Below are 18,066 nucleotides of genomic sequence, written 5' to 3'. Positions count from 1 at the left end.
AAACACCTGTCCTGCAAAAAACGCGTCTAAAACTTAAAATGACAACCATCCTACCAGGGAGGAGATCATCTGAAAATGTCATAAAATGTGAGTACCTTTCATATAACATAACTGTATTGTTCTAAATGTGTTAAAGAAAATCAGTCACAACTCCTGCAAGAACATTCTGAGAGAGAGCGAGAGGGATGGTGAACAAAGGCGACCATCAGTGCAACCTTCCCCCGCCCCCTCCCCTCTCCAGACAAAGGAGCAACGCTCAGCCGCGCACACACACACACACACACACACACACACGGCCATCTCACTTGTCATCACACATGCAGGCAGAAGCCTCTCAGCTCTCCCGAACAATGACTGTCAGCACGGACTGACACACACATGATAAAGACTCGCACTTGAGCAACACACAAAGCACCAATGCGAGCCTCGCTCGTCCCTTGGAAAAACGACACACTTTGAAAGCTGTGCGTGTGCACACAGCTGATCGTTGGTGCAGCCCGTGAATAAAGATCTTTACTGCAACAGCAGCCACCATGGAAATGGACTGCACACAATGCAAAACCCAGCGAAAACTCAAAGCATGTGGCAAGAATTAGATGTTCAACAGAAATCCACTGCTCACTCCGTTTAGTTCCTCAACTTCACATGTGGACAAAGTAAGGAGCTGCAGGTGGTCGGTGTGTGAGCGTCTACAAGAATGTGGGTGTGTTTCAGCGTCACGTCGGTGAAAGCACACACACACACACACACACACACACACACACACACACACACACACACACACACACACACACACACACACACACACACACACACACACACACACACACACACACACACACACACACACACACACACACACACAGATGCTTGACAGCGCAAGACCCTTTATGTCCACATTGATGCAATGACAGACATGTTGCTTATAAAATGTCAGAAAATAGAGAAAGTCACAATTTAACAGAGCCCACCACAACACATGGACATAATCATTTTTGCGTGACCAACAGTCTTAAATTTAAAAACATTGAAAGGACAACCTATGAAACAGATGAAAAACTCTGGAACCAGCTGTGTTTGTTATCTGTGCTCGATTAGTAACTTCCTGTACATCGCCTGGTCGTTCTTTGTGGAGTACAAAAGCAAACTCAGCAACAGAAAAGAATGAAGACAAATGTGCGTGCACACAAGCGTGCACGTGCACACACACAAACACACACACATATACACACTCACACAGAAAGCTTCAGGTTAAGTGCTGCAAGACGTATCAAAGAGGGTCTGCAAGATCATGAAAGAGGGGGAAAATACCAACAAAGAAAGTGTGAAACTAGGAAAAGATGCATATAAATGCACACAGATTGGACCAGAAAGAGTTTAGTCTGAGAAAGAAAGCGAAGACAAACAAAAGGCAGAGACGGAGGAGACAAAGAAAAATACACCAAAGGACCAAATGTGTATGTCAGCCTACCGTCCTCAACCATCGCACTCTCCGTTAGCTGCATGCTGTCACTCGTCTCTCAGCTGTTTCCCTCCTCCCTCCTCTCTCTGGCTCGCTCACTCTCTCTCTCCCTCTCTGTGCTGCTCTCTCTCTCTCCTCCTCCTCTACCTCCTCCTCCACCGCCACCTCCTCGTCCTGCTCTCTGCTCAGTCAGACTGAAGAAAAGAGCAGAGCGAAGCTGATCCTAAAAGACAGACGATGCGCTAACTAATCCCGGCATGGAGGCCCGCCCCCTCGGCCAATCAGTAGGCGGCAGGGGGGGCGTGCCTCGCGAGAGAAAGAAAGAGAGGAGGGAGGGAGGTGGAGTTATCCAGGGGTATATCAGTTTCTTGTTGGACGCCACACACTCATACACACAGCGGAGCAGCATCGCGCTCTAAATCAACAGGTCGGCTGCTATTAAACACAGTGCGGATGGCAGCTGAATGTGTGTTTAAGAGACTCATTTATTCACTCATTCATGGTTGATTTCATCCTCATAGTTGAGAAGCTGCAATTAAACTGTTGGGAATTTTTGCTGACAAGAACCTTTTGTTACAAAAATATCAATACACAGCCAAACATTAAACAAACTGCCAGTTTTCTGATATGAACAATTGCAATGATTAGATGTCTATATATATATTTCAACATTTTCCCCTGAGAATTCTACAATTTGCCTTAACGCACTGTAAATCTGCTTTTACGTCGCGCTAACAGACCAATTTTTAAATGAAATGTCCTATTATCATCACCATCTTAAGACAAAAAAACTGTCAATAATTTGCAGCAATAACCTGAGTTTGGCTCCATAAAAATGACAAAGAGCTGTGAATTGAGTCATCATGTCAACAGATCCATCCCCTTGACAACTGAGCATGACGACCATACGATGTGGGTGAAAGCTCCGACAGAAGATGGACCTTGAGTTGGGATTCTTTTGTCGAACTTTCCAATTCTGTCACGGATTCTGTCCGGTTTCTTTGGACGTGATTTTTGGTTTAGAATAGGTTTCACTTATTCAGATTATGACCCTGATAAAAGGCTCTTACACAGTGACACAAACATTACGTCTCTTATGGACCACATGTCAATCCGATCCTCTAAATGATGATGCTATCAGACTGTAACATCTCCACTGTGCATGTTTCTATGTAAACAGCAGCAGGTCCATACCATTTTTTTTTTGCATATTTTGTCCAAGGTAACCATTTCTGCTTATTGTATGCACTTTTAAAATCAGTGTTAGCACTTGAAATGTGCTTGAGTTAATTCACCAGGGTAATATATAAAGGGAGTTCTCAGATTAAATCTGTTCATCCAGTGTAATTTTCCCTCTGCAGGTAAGTGCACTTGTGTGGAAAAATCTATCATAATCTGGTCCTCAATACAGACCAATGCATGGCTGGTTGATAGATCATGATACTAACGATAACATGTGTCCAATAAATATATCATATATGGCAAATTTGGGCAAATTAAATGTACAATTATTTAAATTGACGCTCAATGCATGGACAACATCATTTAAAACAAATGTAATTTTGCTTCAGAAATAATTAATTTGCCCCAAAATTGTGTAATTGACTACAATTGACAATGAACTCTATCAAGCAATTATTTGATTATTCACCTGATAAAAGGCAGCTCTACTGCTTTCCTCGATGTAAAGTTAATTTACTGTTTGCATAACAACAACAATGTTATCCTAGATTTGTAAAATCTGTGATAAATGAAAGTCAAATACAGTTTCAAGCCTGTGCACATTGGGTGAATGTGAATGGAAGCTACCTGGAAGGAAGGAGAACTGGGAAGTAATGTGCACTACCTGGGGTTTGCTGTAAATGAGCCAAGACATACAAGAAACCTCTCCTATGGTCCTTTAACAATAATGTCCCAGTGAGACACACACACACACACACACGCACACACACACACACACACACACACACACACACACACACACACACACACACACACACACACACACACACACACACACACACACACACACACACACACACACACACACACACACACAATAACCGTCATTGAGGCTTTGAGGCTTTCCTGTTTCAATCCAAGTGTAATAACTATTCTAATGAACATCTGCGGGATGCTTGTCTTCTATTCTGCCTATGTCTCCTCACCTCTCAACCCTTCATCTTCCCTCCTTCCTTCTCTGCCGTCTCTCACTTTTCCATCTTTCAGCATCTCAGTCGCTTCTCTTTTTGCCTCGTTCTCCTCTCTCCCAGGTTCTTTGTCATGACAAAGACACACTGAGGCACAGACGAGCTCAGAGTCGGTTATGTATTTGTGAAACAAAAAGATGCAGAATGAGCTCATGCAAAAGAGGTGACACACACACACACACACACACACACACACACACACACACACACACACACACACACACACACACACACACACACACACACACACACACACACACACACACACACAAACCCTATATTAACATACATCATACAGCAGGTATGAGCTGCAGAAAAAGTCTGCCTGCACTGCTTTGTTATTCCATGTTGATTTTTCCAGAAGTCAAAAATGCATATTATTTTTCATGAGCACAAATGCTCACAAAGCTGTGATCAAATCAGCAGGATTTCTTTCCCCTTTCTCAGCTATTATAAGGACCCCATAAATGTGTGGATGAATAGATGGCTACCAGAGTTATACGAGCAAAGGTCCAGTATGTGAATCGCCAGCAAGAGAGCGAGCGTGTTGCATTCACATCTACGACCTATTGAGTTGAGTAACACTGTGCATTCACTCTACTGTCGCCCCGACACAATGCCCGGCAAATGGAGAGAGAAAGAAAACGAGAATTAATTTCTCTCTGTCGTTCAGTCAAGCCGAAGAAAAAGAAAAAAGAAGAGGTGTTTCTAAATAAGCAGAAAGAGGAATGTGGATCTATGGCAGCGGTCCACTTCAGCTGGGCTTCAACGTACCTCTAAGGATGGAACAAAAGATGCAAAAACCAACTAGAAAACAGAGCTGTGCTCTGAGACAAACTTCACATAACGGCTGACAACATCCTGAACATAGTTTCAAATCACTGTAATGTACTGGTTGAAACAGCAGTTTGGTACAGACTCTTAACCTAAGGGGATTCTTTTTTGTTGCATTATCTCTGAAATATGTCAAAGATAAGACATAATACTGCACTTTATGGTGGCTGGAGAATATAGTACATCTCAATAGATACATGGGGGAGAAAGGAGGGAGATAAAAAGCCACAGAGCTACCGGGCAAACTGAATTCAACAGCGCCTCCTGGAAACAACACAACGTCCCACATCTGCGCCATGATCCATTCAGCGCAGCGGGGAGAGAGAAGAGGGGGGTGGGAGTCAAATGACACTGGCACAAATGCCTTGGAATGAATGAATGAAGGAAGGAATGAATGAAACATGTTCAGTTCTGGGTGACAGTTTCCTAGAGAGGGGCCCAGACACGTAGAAATGCGGCGTGTCAGTGAATGAGGTTATCGTTATGAAATGCTCGGGACCTTCTATTACCCGGTTTTGTTCAATTATTCCGGATCCCCTCTGTTCTCCGTGTCCCATCCCCCCTTTTCCGTTGTCGGCACCGGACAGAGCTCATTTCGGGATGATACGGATGGAGCAGTTTCATTTACACTTGGACTGTGGACTAACGTTAATAACAGTCTAATAATAATAATAATACAAATAATAACGTGCACGTAGATGCAAAAACAGTGGTTTCAATGAGCTAATTCGATTATAATGAACTGTGTTGGTGTTTTTCTTTCTTTGCATTTTAGTGTAAATGAAATGCTGCGGTGCCTGCTATCTGTGCCGTTGATGTATCATATCACATTAAGTACAGACGGTCAGCGGAGGACTTCAGCTGTCTCACGGTCAGGATACACGGGACGACCGTCTCCTGAGTGCAGACCGGCGGAGCTGCAGCTACCGTATCACCGCAGAAATAGGCACAGGAATGTACAAAGCGTGTGCGCCGGAGAGCAAGAAACACACAGTATTTCATGTTTAAAGCGTTGTCACTGGTGCCGGAAACGGCTATTACAATCTAGTTTAAAGACAAAATGTTGCTACCTCAATTTTTTTTCTCTCCCAAGCTCAAGTTACCCGTTTGCCACTACAACGAAAAGAGATTAAGCTAGGCTAATGTCGAAACTGTGGCAATAATGATGCACTTAAAGAAAACATGCCTAAAATATCACCGTAAATGAGCAGACAAACGTTAAGTCCCTCGATTAAAGACGACACAAATGTCGGTTAGGACCTACACAGTCTACGGTAATGCCGGGGTGAGAGCAGCAGCAGGATGTAACGTTATGCTTTAAAACTTTCCACCGATTTGAACCGACACCAAACCAAATACAACACCTCCTCTCCTCTCTAGCTAGCCCCGAGCCCAACTGACGTGTCCGGTGTTCGCTTCTGCTCTCCAGGCCTCCTTACCTGGCGGTTGGTCCATTTCCAGATAAAATATGAGCTCCGTGGAGTAGGGCATCATCACGTCCCTCCAGTCTCCTTCCTCGCCGGCTTTTTCCGTTGTCCAAACTGTATTATACATTGCTTCCGTGTGGCTTAACCTGACAATCTTTCTCCACAAAAAAAGGAGAAAAGCTTATAAAATGCGAACGGGTGACAACGACGTATTTAAAAAAACTCGATTAGATAAACTAATCTATCTACTTGGAAGTCTTCTATCTGAATTCCTGCTTCAGACTGGAATAAATAGACGAACTGAATTCCTGCTTCAGACTGGAATAAATAGACGAACTGTGTACGGCAAGCACTGGGCTGCGACTGCTCCACAACGACATAATAATATAGTTAATAGCGTGGGGCTCTTCATGAAGGCCCTCTATATGTGTGTATGTATAAAAACGTCCTTTGAACGGTGGGAAAGTAGATGCCAGCTCTACATTTCAGTCCCCTCTCCTTCTCCTCCGCTGGTGCCGCCGGCTCGCTAGCTTCATTTTAAGAAGAGCACTGACAAGAGGAGGCTGGTGGAGGCTGACAACGGCTGGGACAAACCACTACGCTGCGGCGTACAGGGGGCATTTTAACTTCGCTAAGTAGCACACAACGAAACTAAATACAAATAGATAATTACCGCAATATATATTGATACGCTGTATAAAGCATTAAACTTGAATCTTATCTAAACTCAGGAGGAAATGATTCCACCCACACATTCTGCCTGTGTTATTTTAAGAGCGCTCCCCCCTTGGTTAGCCCAATTCTTTCCCAGGCCCACTGCTGGCCGAGCCTCTACGCGCAGGCGCAGAAGATGAATTTGAACGCCAATAGGGAAATTACTTCTGCCTCTGAAGAGCAACTTACAAATTCTGTGGTTTTCCAGTCAGATCCTTACCTTCCTACTGACTGGCTTTATGTCACTACGAAGTACTGGCTGCTGCTGCAGCTATATGACGTATGACATAACAGACTACATGAATAAGGAGAGCAAAAGACCATGGTAGTGTAATTGCATGCTTTAGCAAAAAACATCCCTTTTCCTTAGCAGACCTGAATTGTTTTACATTTGTGGATGTGCTTTTTCTACCACACATCGAAACCAACATTAAATTGATCCTACTGACAGGTTTTGTGTGGGTATCCAACGCCTGATGTATCTGATTCCTCCGTGCCATAGAGCATAGAGATTGTTGTCCAAATACAACAGACAACAATAAGCCACACTGCACTGGTGATGAGTTTCTTCATTACCAAGAACACACACACACTGTTGTTTATTTTGACACAATCCCACATACACCAGCTTGCTGCCCCAAATATGAGTTCGAGCACCAAATAGATCAATCCGCCACTGAAAATAGTACCCATTTACAAAGCCTTTAAAAAAACCCAACAACTATAGCCAACATTTGTGTGCCTATAGACAGTAACAATTAAACAAAAAAGTTATGTTTTAAAGTTATCATTGCATGGTAATACAGTGGAAACTCCCTCAAATGTCGACTCTTTCAGCAGCATTTAAGTAAGTGACAACAACGGTGGAATACATAATTTAAACAAGTTGCAAGTTGATTTTGTTATGTCATAGTGAAATGAAGTTACTGACTAAAAGGTAGGGAAACAACTTCAAAAACGCAAATCACGGGAGTTTGGTTTGGAAAATTGTCAGTGGCAATGTAGAGAAGAGAAATATGTAATGAGACAGAGTATACGAGAGATCTGAGATGATAGATTGTGTCCTGCAGCCTGTGCTGCACCGTGAGTTCACACACCCACGTCATCAACCATCTACCTTGCTGTAGTGTCACTGGACCCTCGCCTGCTCCAGAGCTGATCATATGGAACAAAAACTATCACACAATAATTAGCTTTCTGGAAAATGTAGACCCCTGTGGACAAAAATATACAGCCTTTGACACTTTGTGATGTCCCTTTCCGCTGCAGTGATGTGTTTGTTTGTTCCATGGGCTTGTTTAACTCTAGTGGAGGAAAAGGTGCCTTTACAACGTGAACCAAGCCGCCTACAGCCAGATAAGTACAGTTACAGTAAATGATATGGAAGCTTAATCACACGCTTAGGGATGCTGGAGAGGTACAGGCATATATTTAGGAAGCCCATAATACAGGGATTACTGCATGCATGCACACACACTCACTCACTCACTCACTCACACTCACACACACTATATATACTGTTTATATATATATATATATATATATATATATAGTGATCAATGATGTTTTATGGGAAAGGTATCCCAGAGAATGAAAGAAACACAGAGAATGAATTCAAAGTCATATCAACTTAATAGTAATAACGGGTCAATGTTGTGTATTGGAGTTGTATTAAAGAATAGAATCTGTTGGAAAAAACTCCAGCTGATGCGGAGCATAATCACCTTTTTTCTCCTTACTCATAGCAACTGAGACCTGACTTGGGATCGCAGGTTTGTGAGACGACTTTTCATCAATTTGGACATCAGGACATCTTTTCAACTGCACTCGCTTGATCATTTGTGGTAGATCACGCTGCTTCCAGTGGTGGTGTTCCCTCTCTGTTTGGGTCTATTTGGGTTGACTGCATTTTAGATACGGTCTGCTCATCTCTCAAAAAAATGTTTTCGTGGGTTTGGGATATTTTTCAGAGGTCTGTTTTTGGTGAGTTAAATTTATATTTTCTATTTGCATTAGCATGTTCTGGGCTGTTCTGTGTGTGTGAACAAAATTGGAATGACAGTCTGTTTAAGCTGATTAACTCTTTCCCCCAAAAAAGAAAAATATGGGCACTTTTTGTTGAAAACAAAATTAACCTATGAGCTCATTGCTCCCTCTCTCTGATTCTATTTCTGTGCCAAAAGAGCAGAAAGTAGAGCATTTGTAAGATTAGGGGGGATAAAGAACAATGGCATCATGATAATCAACTGCCCCCAAAGCACACAGCGGAGACCCAGACGGGCCCAGACCCCCAGTCATCCACATGGTAATCTCCTGTTAATAGCCTAATATCAATACAATATCTTCAGATGGGGGCTGCTGCCACCAGTAATTACAGCTGCTCTGTCTATCTGTCGGTCTGCCTGGTGTCCTACTTCAGGGAGCAACAATATATGAAAGGTCTGCTCTCCAACCTGCCATCCATCCAGTCTGTCCTCCCTCTACATCCACCCACCCACACATCCATCCACCCATCCCTCCATCCATCTACCCCCTTCTGAAACTTGTCTGTCTCTTCTGTCCATCACAAGACAACAGGGGGGGGGGGGGGGGGTAAGCTGGGTCCTCTTGGTCAAATATGAATAGAAGGGGGTGCGGGAATGTCAGTGAATTAAATCTATTTAATGCAGCAATCACACACAAACACACACACACACACACACACACACACACACACATCATGGTTGAGTTAGCGTGTGTGTGTGGGTGGGTGGTTGTTTCACAGATGGCTCGTGCCGGACACACAGTCTAAAGCTCCTCTCTGTCAAGTGTGTCAAACAGGTTTAATTGCTGCCAGTGTGTGTGTGTGTGTGTGTGTGGCTGGGCAGATGGATCCCTAACAATGACACAGGAACTGACTCTGCCCATCGTCATACAAAAGAGAAAGAGAGAGGAAGAAGGAGGGGCAGGCGGAGGGAGGAGGAGGGCGATGGGAACAGCAGTATTAATCTGCGCTGTCCCTGGCCATCAGCACACTGCTTCCCATTTAACCTTCCCAACAATGGAGCCGAGTGGCATCAAGTGGCCTATTTGCATAGCGTATGCATAATCACATATGAAGCATAGTCGGATATGAATCGAGCCCTCCCACGACTCGAAATAAGACTTCAAATTCGAATGATCGACGGTTACACCCATGTATGCTTCTATCCATGTGTTTGCATTTTGAATATGCACATTAAAAAACAGAATGTCAGAAATAGACAGAAAATGCCAAACTGTCAATCCAATGTTTTCACGCTTGGCCAAGGTGCAGATGATGGCAAAGTGATACGATACACACACAAGCAGCAGAGTGGCAACCTTACTGCATCTGGCTTGATCCGGCTTCTAAATGGACCATAATTGACAAAATGAACATCATGCTGGATTGAAGAAGACTTGAAACTAGAGACCATAAACTCATGTTTACAATGTTTGCTGAGATAATAAATCAAGAGAGGAGTAGAGTCATTTTCTCATAGACTTCCATGCATCTGACTTCTTTTTGCAACCAGAGGAGTCGCCCCCTGATGGCCACTAGAGAGAATGCAAGTTGAAAGCACTTCAGGGTTGGCTTCACTTTTCAGAACCAGAGGTTGCCGCCTGCTCCACCTCTGTACTCAACACCAAGACAAGAGATCGATATACAGCCCACTCTCAAAATAAAGGCAAATAAGCACATTTCTCAAAATGCTGAATGATATCATCATTCAACATTTCAGCAGAGTAGGCAGCGGCCGGACCAGAAATAACATTACAGATAATTGGTTCCAGGTTCACTCATCAATAATTCAGCACCCAGGAAGAAGCAGAACTTCTACTTTGGATACTTTTTTTTACTTATAATACATATGCACTTTTACAGAAGGAACAACCTGAATGCAGGTTTTTCCCTCTAAATACTTCTATTGGTGTGACGGTGTGTGGCACAGAGAATTTGAGAAAGGAAACCGCATCCATGAAAGAGAGAGACAGAAGCCCAAGAGAGCTCCTGGGAATCAGGTGTTCAGCTTGCCATTGCTGTCGCCATAGAGACCAAATCGTCCAGTGAGGCGCTAACGTTGTCTCTTTTAAGGGGCTTTAAACACAGACAAAGGCGCCGCCTGGAAGCTCATATCATATGCCACCTACTGAGTTCAATTCGGCAGGAAAGCACAAATCCATGCACACATGATGTTATTCATCGTGGAAGCATGTCAAAGCCCAACTATGCTTGTATACATGTTTAACAAATTGTGGATTCTTCTATAAAACATGGCCCCACGTTGTGCAACATCACAAAATACTCTGCATCTGCTTGTTCCAACTCATTTTGACTATATGAACTCACGCACCCACCTGTTTGTTTATCGGGGTTTTGTCTGTCATGTCTCAGTAGAACAAGCAGTTCAGATGCAATCCGTGAGTTTCTATACATATGTGTGTGTGCGCGCAGATGTGTGTATGTGTACTATCTGTCTGTGCATGTGTGAAGCACAGTTAAGGTCACACGCCACCTGTGCCTCAACCGCTTCCAAAGCCCACGTCATTTTCTACAACCTCAGAATACAATCATTTCAATCAAACCCTCCTTTTCTTCTTTGTGAAATGAGATAGAAAGACAGACGCCACAGGCAGGGAGACACGCTGACACAGCTGAACGGAGTTATCGTGACCCTCCAACACCTGTGAGCCGCACGCTTATCTGCATTAATGTTTGTGTGAAAGAAGGGAAACACGCTACAGTGTAGGATATTTTAGCTAATAGTGTCCTTCCAACAGTTTGTGTTTGGGCCTCTCCTCTTTCAACACGATGATGCTCCAGCGCACAAAGCAGGCTCTGTATAGTAAAGCTTTTCACAGTTTGGTGTGGAAGAGCCTGACTAATCTCAGAGTCCTGACTAATCTCAGAGCCCTGACTAGTCTCAGAGTCCTGACTAATCTCAGAGTCCTGACTAATCTCAGAGTCCTGATTAGTCTCAGAGTCCTGACTAATCTCAGAGCCCTGACTAGTCTCAGAGTCCTGACTAATCTCAGAGTCCTGACTAATCTCAGAGCCCTGACTAGTCTCAGAGTCCTGACTAATCTCAGAGTCTTGACTAATCTCAGAGTCCTGACTAATCTCAGAGTCCTGATTAGGCTCAGAGCCCTGACTAGTCTCAGAGTTCTGACTAATCTCAGAGTCCTGACTAATCTCAGAGCCCTGACTAGTCTCAGAGTCCTGACTAATCTCAGAGTCCTGACTAATCTCAGAGTCCTGATTAGGCTCAGAGCCCTGACTAGTCTCAGAGTCCTGACTAATCTCAGAGCCCTGACTAGTCTCAGAGTCCTGATTAGGCTCAGAGCCCTGACTAGTCTCAGAGTTCTGACTAATCTCAGAGTCCTGACTAATCTCAGAGTCCTGATTAGTCTCAGAGTCCTGACTAGTCTCAGAGTCCTGATTAGTCTCAGAGTCCTGACTAGTCTCAGAGTCCTGATTAGTCTCGGAGTCCTGACTAGTCTCAGACTCCTGATTAGTCTCAGAGTCCTGACTAACCTCATAGTCCTGACTAATCTCAGAGTCCTGATTAGTCTCAGAGTCCTGACTTGTCTCAAAGTCCTGACTAATCTCAGAGTCCTGATTAGGCTCAGAGCCCTGACTAGTCTCAGAGTTCTGACTAATCTCAGAGTCCTGACTAATCTCAGAGCCCTGACTAGTCTCAGAGTCCTGACTAGTCTCAGAGTTCTGACTAATCTCAGAGTCCTGACTAATCTCAGAGTCCTGATTAGTCTCAGAGTCCTGACTAGTCTCAGAGTCCTGATTAGTCTCAGAGTCCTGACTAGTCTCAGAGTCCTGATTAGTCTCAGAGTCCTGACTAGTCTCAGACTCCTGATTAGTCTCAGAGTCCTGACTAACCTCATAGTCCTGACTAATCTCAGAGTCCTGATTAGTCTCAGAGTCCTGACTAGTCTCAGAGTCCTGACTAATCTCAGAGCCTGACTAGTCTCAGAGTCCTGACTAGTCTCAGAGTCCTGACTAATCTCAGAGTCCTGACTAGTCTCAGAGTCCTGACTAGTCTCAGAGTCCTGACTAATCTCAGAGTCCTGACTAGTCTCAGAGTCCTGACTCTTCTCAGAGTCCTGACTTGTCTCAGAGTCCTGACTAGTCTCAGAGTCCTGATTAATCTCAGAGTCCTGACTAGTCTCAGAGTCCTGACTCTTCTCAGAGTCCTGACTAGTCTCAGAGTCCTGACTAGTCTCAGACTCCTGATTAGTCTCAGAGTCCTGACTAACCTCATAGTCCTGACTAATCTCAGAGTCCTGATTAGTCTCAGAGTCCTGACTAGTCTCAGAGTCCTGACTAATCTCAGAGCCTGACTAGTCTCAGAGTCCTGACTCTTCTCAGAGTCCTGACTTGTCTCAGAGTCCTGACTAGTCTCAGAGTCCTGACTAATCTCAGAGTCCTGACTAGTCTCAGAGTCCTGACTCTTCTCAGAGTCCTGACTTGTCTCAGAGCCTGACTAGTCTCAGAGTCCTGACTAACCTCATAGTCCTGACTAATCTCAGAGTCCTGATTAGTCTCAGAGTCCTGACTAGTCTCAGAGTCCTGACTAATCTCAGAGTCCTGACTAGTCTCAGAGTCCTGACTCTTCTCAGAGTCCTGATTTGTCTCAGAGTCCTGACTAGTCTCAGAGTCCTCAACCTTAACCTCCGCCCCCTCATGTAATATGATGCTCTTGTGGCTGAATGGGTGGAAAGCCAGAAATCAGAAGAGTGGAGATTTGAAGAAAACTATCACTATAACGATGATACATTTATGAGATTTATTTTGAGTCGGTTTTCCTCTACCTACAAAAACACCAGACATCAATAACCAATACGATGTCTCTATAAACAAATGATTTTAAGTATTTTGGCCCAATAACTTTTGGAAGGTCCAGAAGACACAAACAAATGATTTAACCCCAAGTTAAGCAGCTCTGCTGGTGCATGTATGTAAAAGTAGCATGCAGCAGTGAGCACAAGTGAACAAATGTCATATACTGTACATAATGTACTCAACCCTCAACAACCACTCATTCTGATAATAAATAATTACAGATTCAAAATATGTTGGTGCAGCCTTTGTGGAGACAGAAGCAGATTAGATGTGTTGAAGTGACAGGTTCAGCTGTCCTATGGGTTAGGGTTAGGGTTAGGTTACCACGTGGTATTATCGGCATGGGTAATAGTGTGACCGCAGCACACTGGATCAGAAGACTGTTGGATTCTGATAACCATGATAAACAAGTGAAACATGATGTAAATACACAGTCCTGTCATGTGATAAGAACAGCAGCCAGTCAAACAGCTGCAAGCGCTTCAGGTTTAGTTCATGAAGATTCTCTTCTCTGTTTGAGGACAGCGCCAGTCGTCTGCGTCCATGTGGGCCATGTGTTGTAAATACACACAAGTGGAAGAAGGGAAAATAAAGAGTAACAGTCCGAAATTAAAACATTTTGTCAAGTTTGGCTCTTATTGCACTTTTATACATCAGAAAAACAGTAGGACCACAAGGTCTGCCCGAAGGGGGGAGTGTGTAGTCCCTCTAAGGCCCAGTTCATTTGTTGTGTTTCTATGTGAGGGACAATACCAATACATATAAAGAATAGCACCTCCTATCATACATTCAACCATTATCTTAAGAACTGGCTTTTAACTAATCAAAAATGTGAATATTTTTAGCTGTATGATAGTATCTGATTGCATGTTTGTCTGTTGCTATTTATTGTTGTAGCCGTCCTGTCAAACCCATAGTGGTGTGTGAGAATGTTGTCTGTTGCTGTGTGTATTTTTGACTATGTTTTTATTTTTCTACTCATTTTGTGGTCAATATAACATCTTGCCAAAGGACTACAGTTGAAAATTAGCCTGCTGGCCAACACTGGTATGGCACATTTACAGAAATGTCGATCATTGTGCACTGTCCTTTCAATAAATACATTAATGAAATGTTGAGCTGCATTGTGGAAATGATTAGATATGTTGTTTTTGAAGCTTGCACTGTAGCCTACTGGGAAGTAAAAGTCTTTAATTGATGACTTTCTTGAAATACATCACTTCTGCTCGTCTGAGTGTACTTTCACTGAAGTTGCATTTGGAAATGCAGTACTATGAGTAATATTTGACTTGTGTGTTTCTATTTGACATAAAGACATTTTGTTTTTCTCCCACTGCATGTCAACAAATGGGCATATTGAAACCAAATATATATATGCAGTTTTCAGCGTGGCGTTTTATAGGTTTAATTGGCCCCGGGTGGGAGTCTGTCTGTGTGTGTGCTGTAATAAAGCAGTGATTCAGAGAGAAACACAATAGTGTTGTATATCTCCATGACACGTCCCCCTGTGTCAGGGAGTCACTGTACAATCCATCCGTCACTGAGCATGTGGTTAAATCCTCTTCTTTGCTTTTTTCTCTTTTATAGGAAAAGCCCACAGATTGAGCATTTGCTGTCATGGGAGACATAGAAGCAGTAGACTGAGAGAGCGGTGGATGGAAGGAGGGAGTGGGGGGGATCCTTATCTGCCCATCTGCAGCGTTAGACCGAAGCAAACGATGCAGGAGAGACGGCAAGAGAGGAAGGGAGACGGAGTCCCATTTGTCCTGAAGTTTTTTGGTCTGGACATGTTTGTCTTGACTGTACGGTGATGATGAGGCTGTGGTTAGCACTGCCTGCTCTATTTCTGGGGCTTATTATCCATGGCCCTCAGCGCTTTTCATTTTTCGTCTGCCGCTGTAATAACTAGAGTGGAAAGTACAATTCAACTGTAGACACGAATAGGCTGCTAAACATAGACATCGTGGAGTGGGGTCTTGGGAAGCACACACACACACACACACACACACACACACACACACACACACACACACACACACACACAGAGGACAATTACGTAATATGGCGCGGCACTTCTGTATATATTATGAATAAGCGTTTTTACGTACACAGTCATCCACCTACATCACTGCTAGAGTCATCGCTGGAAACACACAATGTAACTGAACAATCGCCTTTTTGTTCTCTCAGATTTTCTGTTGCTGTTAATATGACCACATTCACACTGCAAGCCATGAAAACTCATCATCTTTACGGGCCCATGTTCAGCAGACAGACAGTCTGTTTGGTCAAGATCAAACACGACCAAACATATCACAATCAGTTTAGGGGAAAAGTGTAGCAAATGATGCACAAAATACAATTTAGATGTGGTCCAGGTTTTAGGTGCTTTACGTTTCAGATAGGGTTGAGAATTAGGGTTAGATTTGGGCAGTGTTGGGCAAGTTACTTCAAAAGTGTAATGCATTATTTATTACTTGTTACTGTCATTTCAAAGTAATTAGTTACATTACAATATTACTGTCTTTGAATTGTAAGGCATTACACTACTTTTACATTACTTTTGCATTACTTTTCGCCAAAATAAAAGGAAATATGGATTCTGTGTTCTCAATAGATCTTCTTGTGTTCAATGCAGCTCATTACACAGCAGGATGTGATGTTTTTCGCTTCAAAATAAAAGAACGAAGAACGGAAAATGACTCGTATCCTGTTATTCGTTTTAAAAACGTAAAACGAGAAACGTAAAACTACGGAAGCCCTAAACGGCCATGCATACATACATTTTATTTAGTCCGTTTTCTCGTGATAACGAGATAATTTTCCTCTGTTTTCCTGTGATAACGAGATAACAAATGAAACGTGATAGGCGAGATTTCAAATTCGGTAAAGTTGGAAAGATATTCACAGATTCGAACTGACCATAAAGAGACCCTTGATGTGTGTAGTGATTTTGGAGTCTCTGTAGCCTACTGTATAACAGTGGAGTTATTGATTGTCTTGCAATTTGCAGACGGTGCCTGCGCACTCGCCCGGCTGCCGGTTGCGCATGGAGATCAATGTTCTCCGTTCAGCTCGCAGGACAGCTTATTTATGTAAAAAATCGGGGTTTTGGTGCTTGTAGCTCGTAGTCTTTGATATTACGGTGAGACAGAGGCATCATTTGTGTTTGAAAAACGTTTCACTTCTGATTTATTGATCCCGGAAGTTCGACTCTGTCTTTCCAATTTTACCGAACTTCAAAATGATCTCGTTATCACTGGGAAACGGGTGAAAAATTATCTCGTTATCACGGGAAAACGGAGTAAAATTATCTCGTTATCACGAGAAAACGGAGGGAAATTATCTCGTTATCACGAGAAAACGGAGGAATTATCTCGTTATCACGGGAAAATGGAGGAAATAAAATATATGCATGCATGGCCGTTTGGGCTTCCGTATAAAACGACTCGTTAACTGATATTAGATATTGTGTTCATGAATGGGATTCGGGGATGAAATAACAGGGCCATTTTTCATTCCAGATTTGCCGTACGTCTTTTTTAATGACCCGGAAGGCGCTGTGTTATGCTGCGAAATTACCTGAAAGCCTACCTGAGACATTTAGGGGAGCTCTAAAACACTGTTCATAAACGCTCTGACAGCGTCTGACGCTCGCGTTTTGAACTAAACCTACTGTTTTAAACTCACACCAAAAGCGTTATGATGCGGACTTAAAAGCGGTTCAAAACCGACGGGGAGAATCGGAGGCTCCGCCTCTTCGCCGCCGCCCCTCAGCTGTTGATCCTCGGTGTGACTGCGCTCTGACCGACCGGGAGCCGCTCCGCTAACAACAGCGGTTCATTAACATAGTGTAGACGGACCGGCTTTCACACTATTCCAAAAGTGGAGCGTATGCCCATCTCGCGATCGTGAAGGTAGAGTCTGCTGCTGCCGTCATCTTCTCCTCAATCGCTAGCAGTGAGGAAGTAAACATTTGCACGGATTTGTTTCTCCTCTGTGGATCTCGCGGTGATGGCGAATTTGTATAAAAGCACACCAATTGATTTCGGGTTTAAAATGCATTGTAACGCACGTTACTGAGATTTGTACCGAGTAAAATATTACCAATTTTTGTTGTTGTAATGCCTTACATTAACGCGTTACAGCAAAACGTAATGCATTACAGTAATGCATTACTTTTGTAACGCGTTACTCCCAACACTGGATTTGGGCCCAGGGAATGTCTTACCTCAACGAGCCACAGATGCAGCAGTAGCTACCTCGCAATCACACGGATGGATTCAAATGTCGCAAGCTCTGTCAGCTAAAAATGTATTCTGCTCCAGCATGGTGTGACAAAAGTCAAAATTCGATCCGACTTATGTTCGTTATGCAACTAAATAACGGTAACATCAGACTATTTCCCCGCTTTATACATGGCAGGAGTACAAATTAACCTCCCTCAACCTTTGTTGTGTTTTGGTTTCAGAATGACGAAGACAGTTGGAGAACAATAAGATACAAAATTGGATGGAGGCTCTTCAGGATGATTTTAGTTACCTTGGCAACTATCATGTT

General features: G+C 43.3%; 1 protein-coding gene across 2 annotated transcripts in view; it reads right to left on the bottom strand.

Annotated features, from left to right (window-relative positions):
- Positions 1-18,066, bottom strand: part of pik3r3b (phosphoinositide-3-kinase, regulatory subunit 3b (gamma)) — a 227,877-nt gene that overhangs the window by 8,875 nt on the left and 200,936 nt on the right. Inside the window, exons 1-2 of one of the 2 annotated variants that reach the window (XM_084011564.1) lie at positions 6,278-6,474; positions 5,946-6,241 (exon numbers count right to left, since the gene is read on the bottom strand). The exons of the other annotated variant lie outside the window; for it this stretch is intronic. Of the exons in view, the coding sequence (XP_083867690.1) occupies positions 5,946-6,060 (115 nt within the window). The 5' untranslated portion in view covers positions 6,061-6,241; positions 6,278-6,474. Of the gene's footprint in view, positions 1-5,945; positions 6,242-6,277; positions 6,475-18,066 lie in introns of those variants that run through there. 2 annotated transcript variants of the gene reach the window in all.

Source organism: Eutrigla gurnardus, assembly GCF_963514095.1.
Source record: "Eutrigla gurnardus genome assembly, chromosome: 6".
Lineage (NCBI taxonomy): Eukaryota > Metazoa > Chordata > Actinopteri > Perciformes > Triglidae > Eutrigla > Eutrigla gurnardus.
The sequence above is the reverse complement of the archived record's forward strand: the minus strand, read 5'-3'. Positions and strand labels throughout refer to the sequence as shown.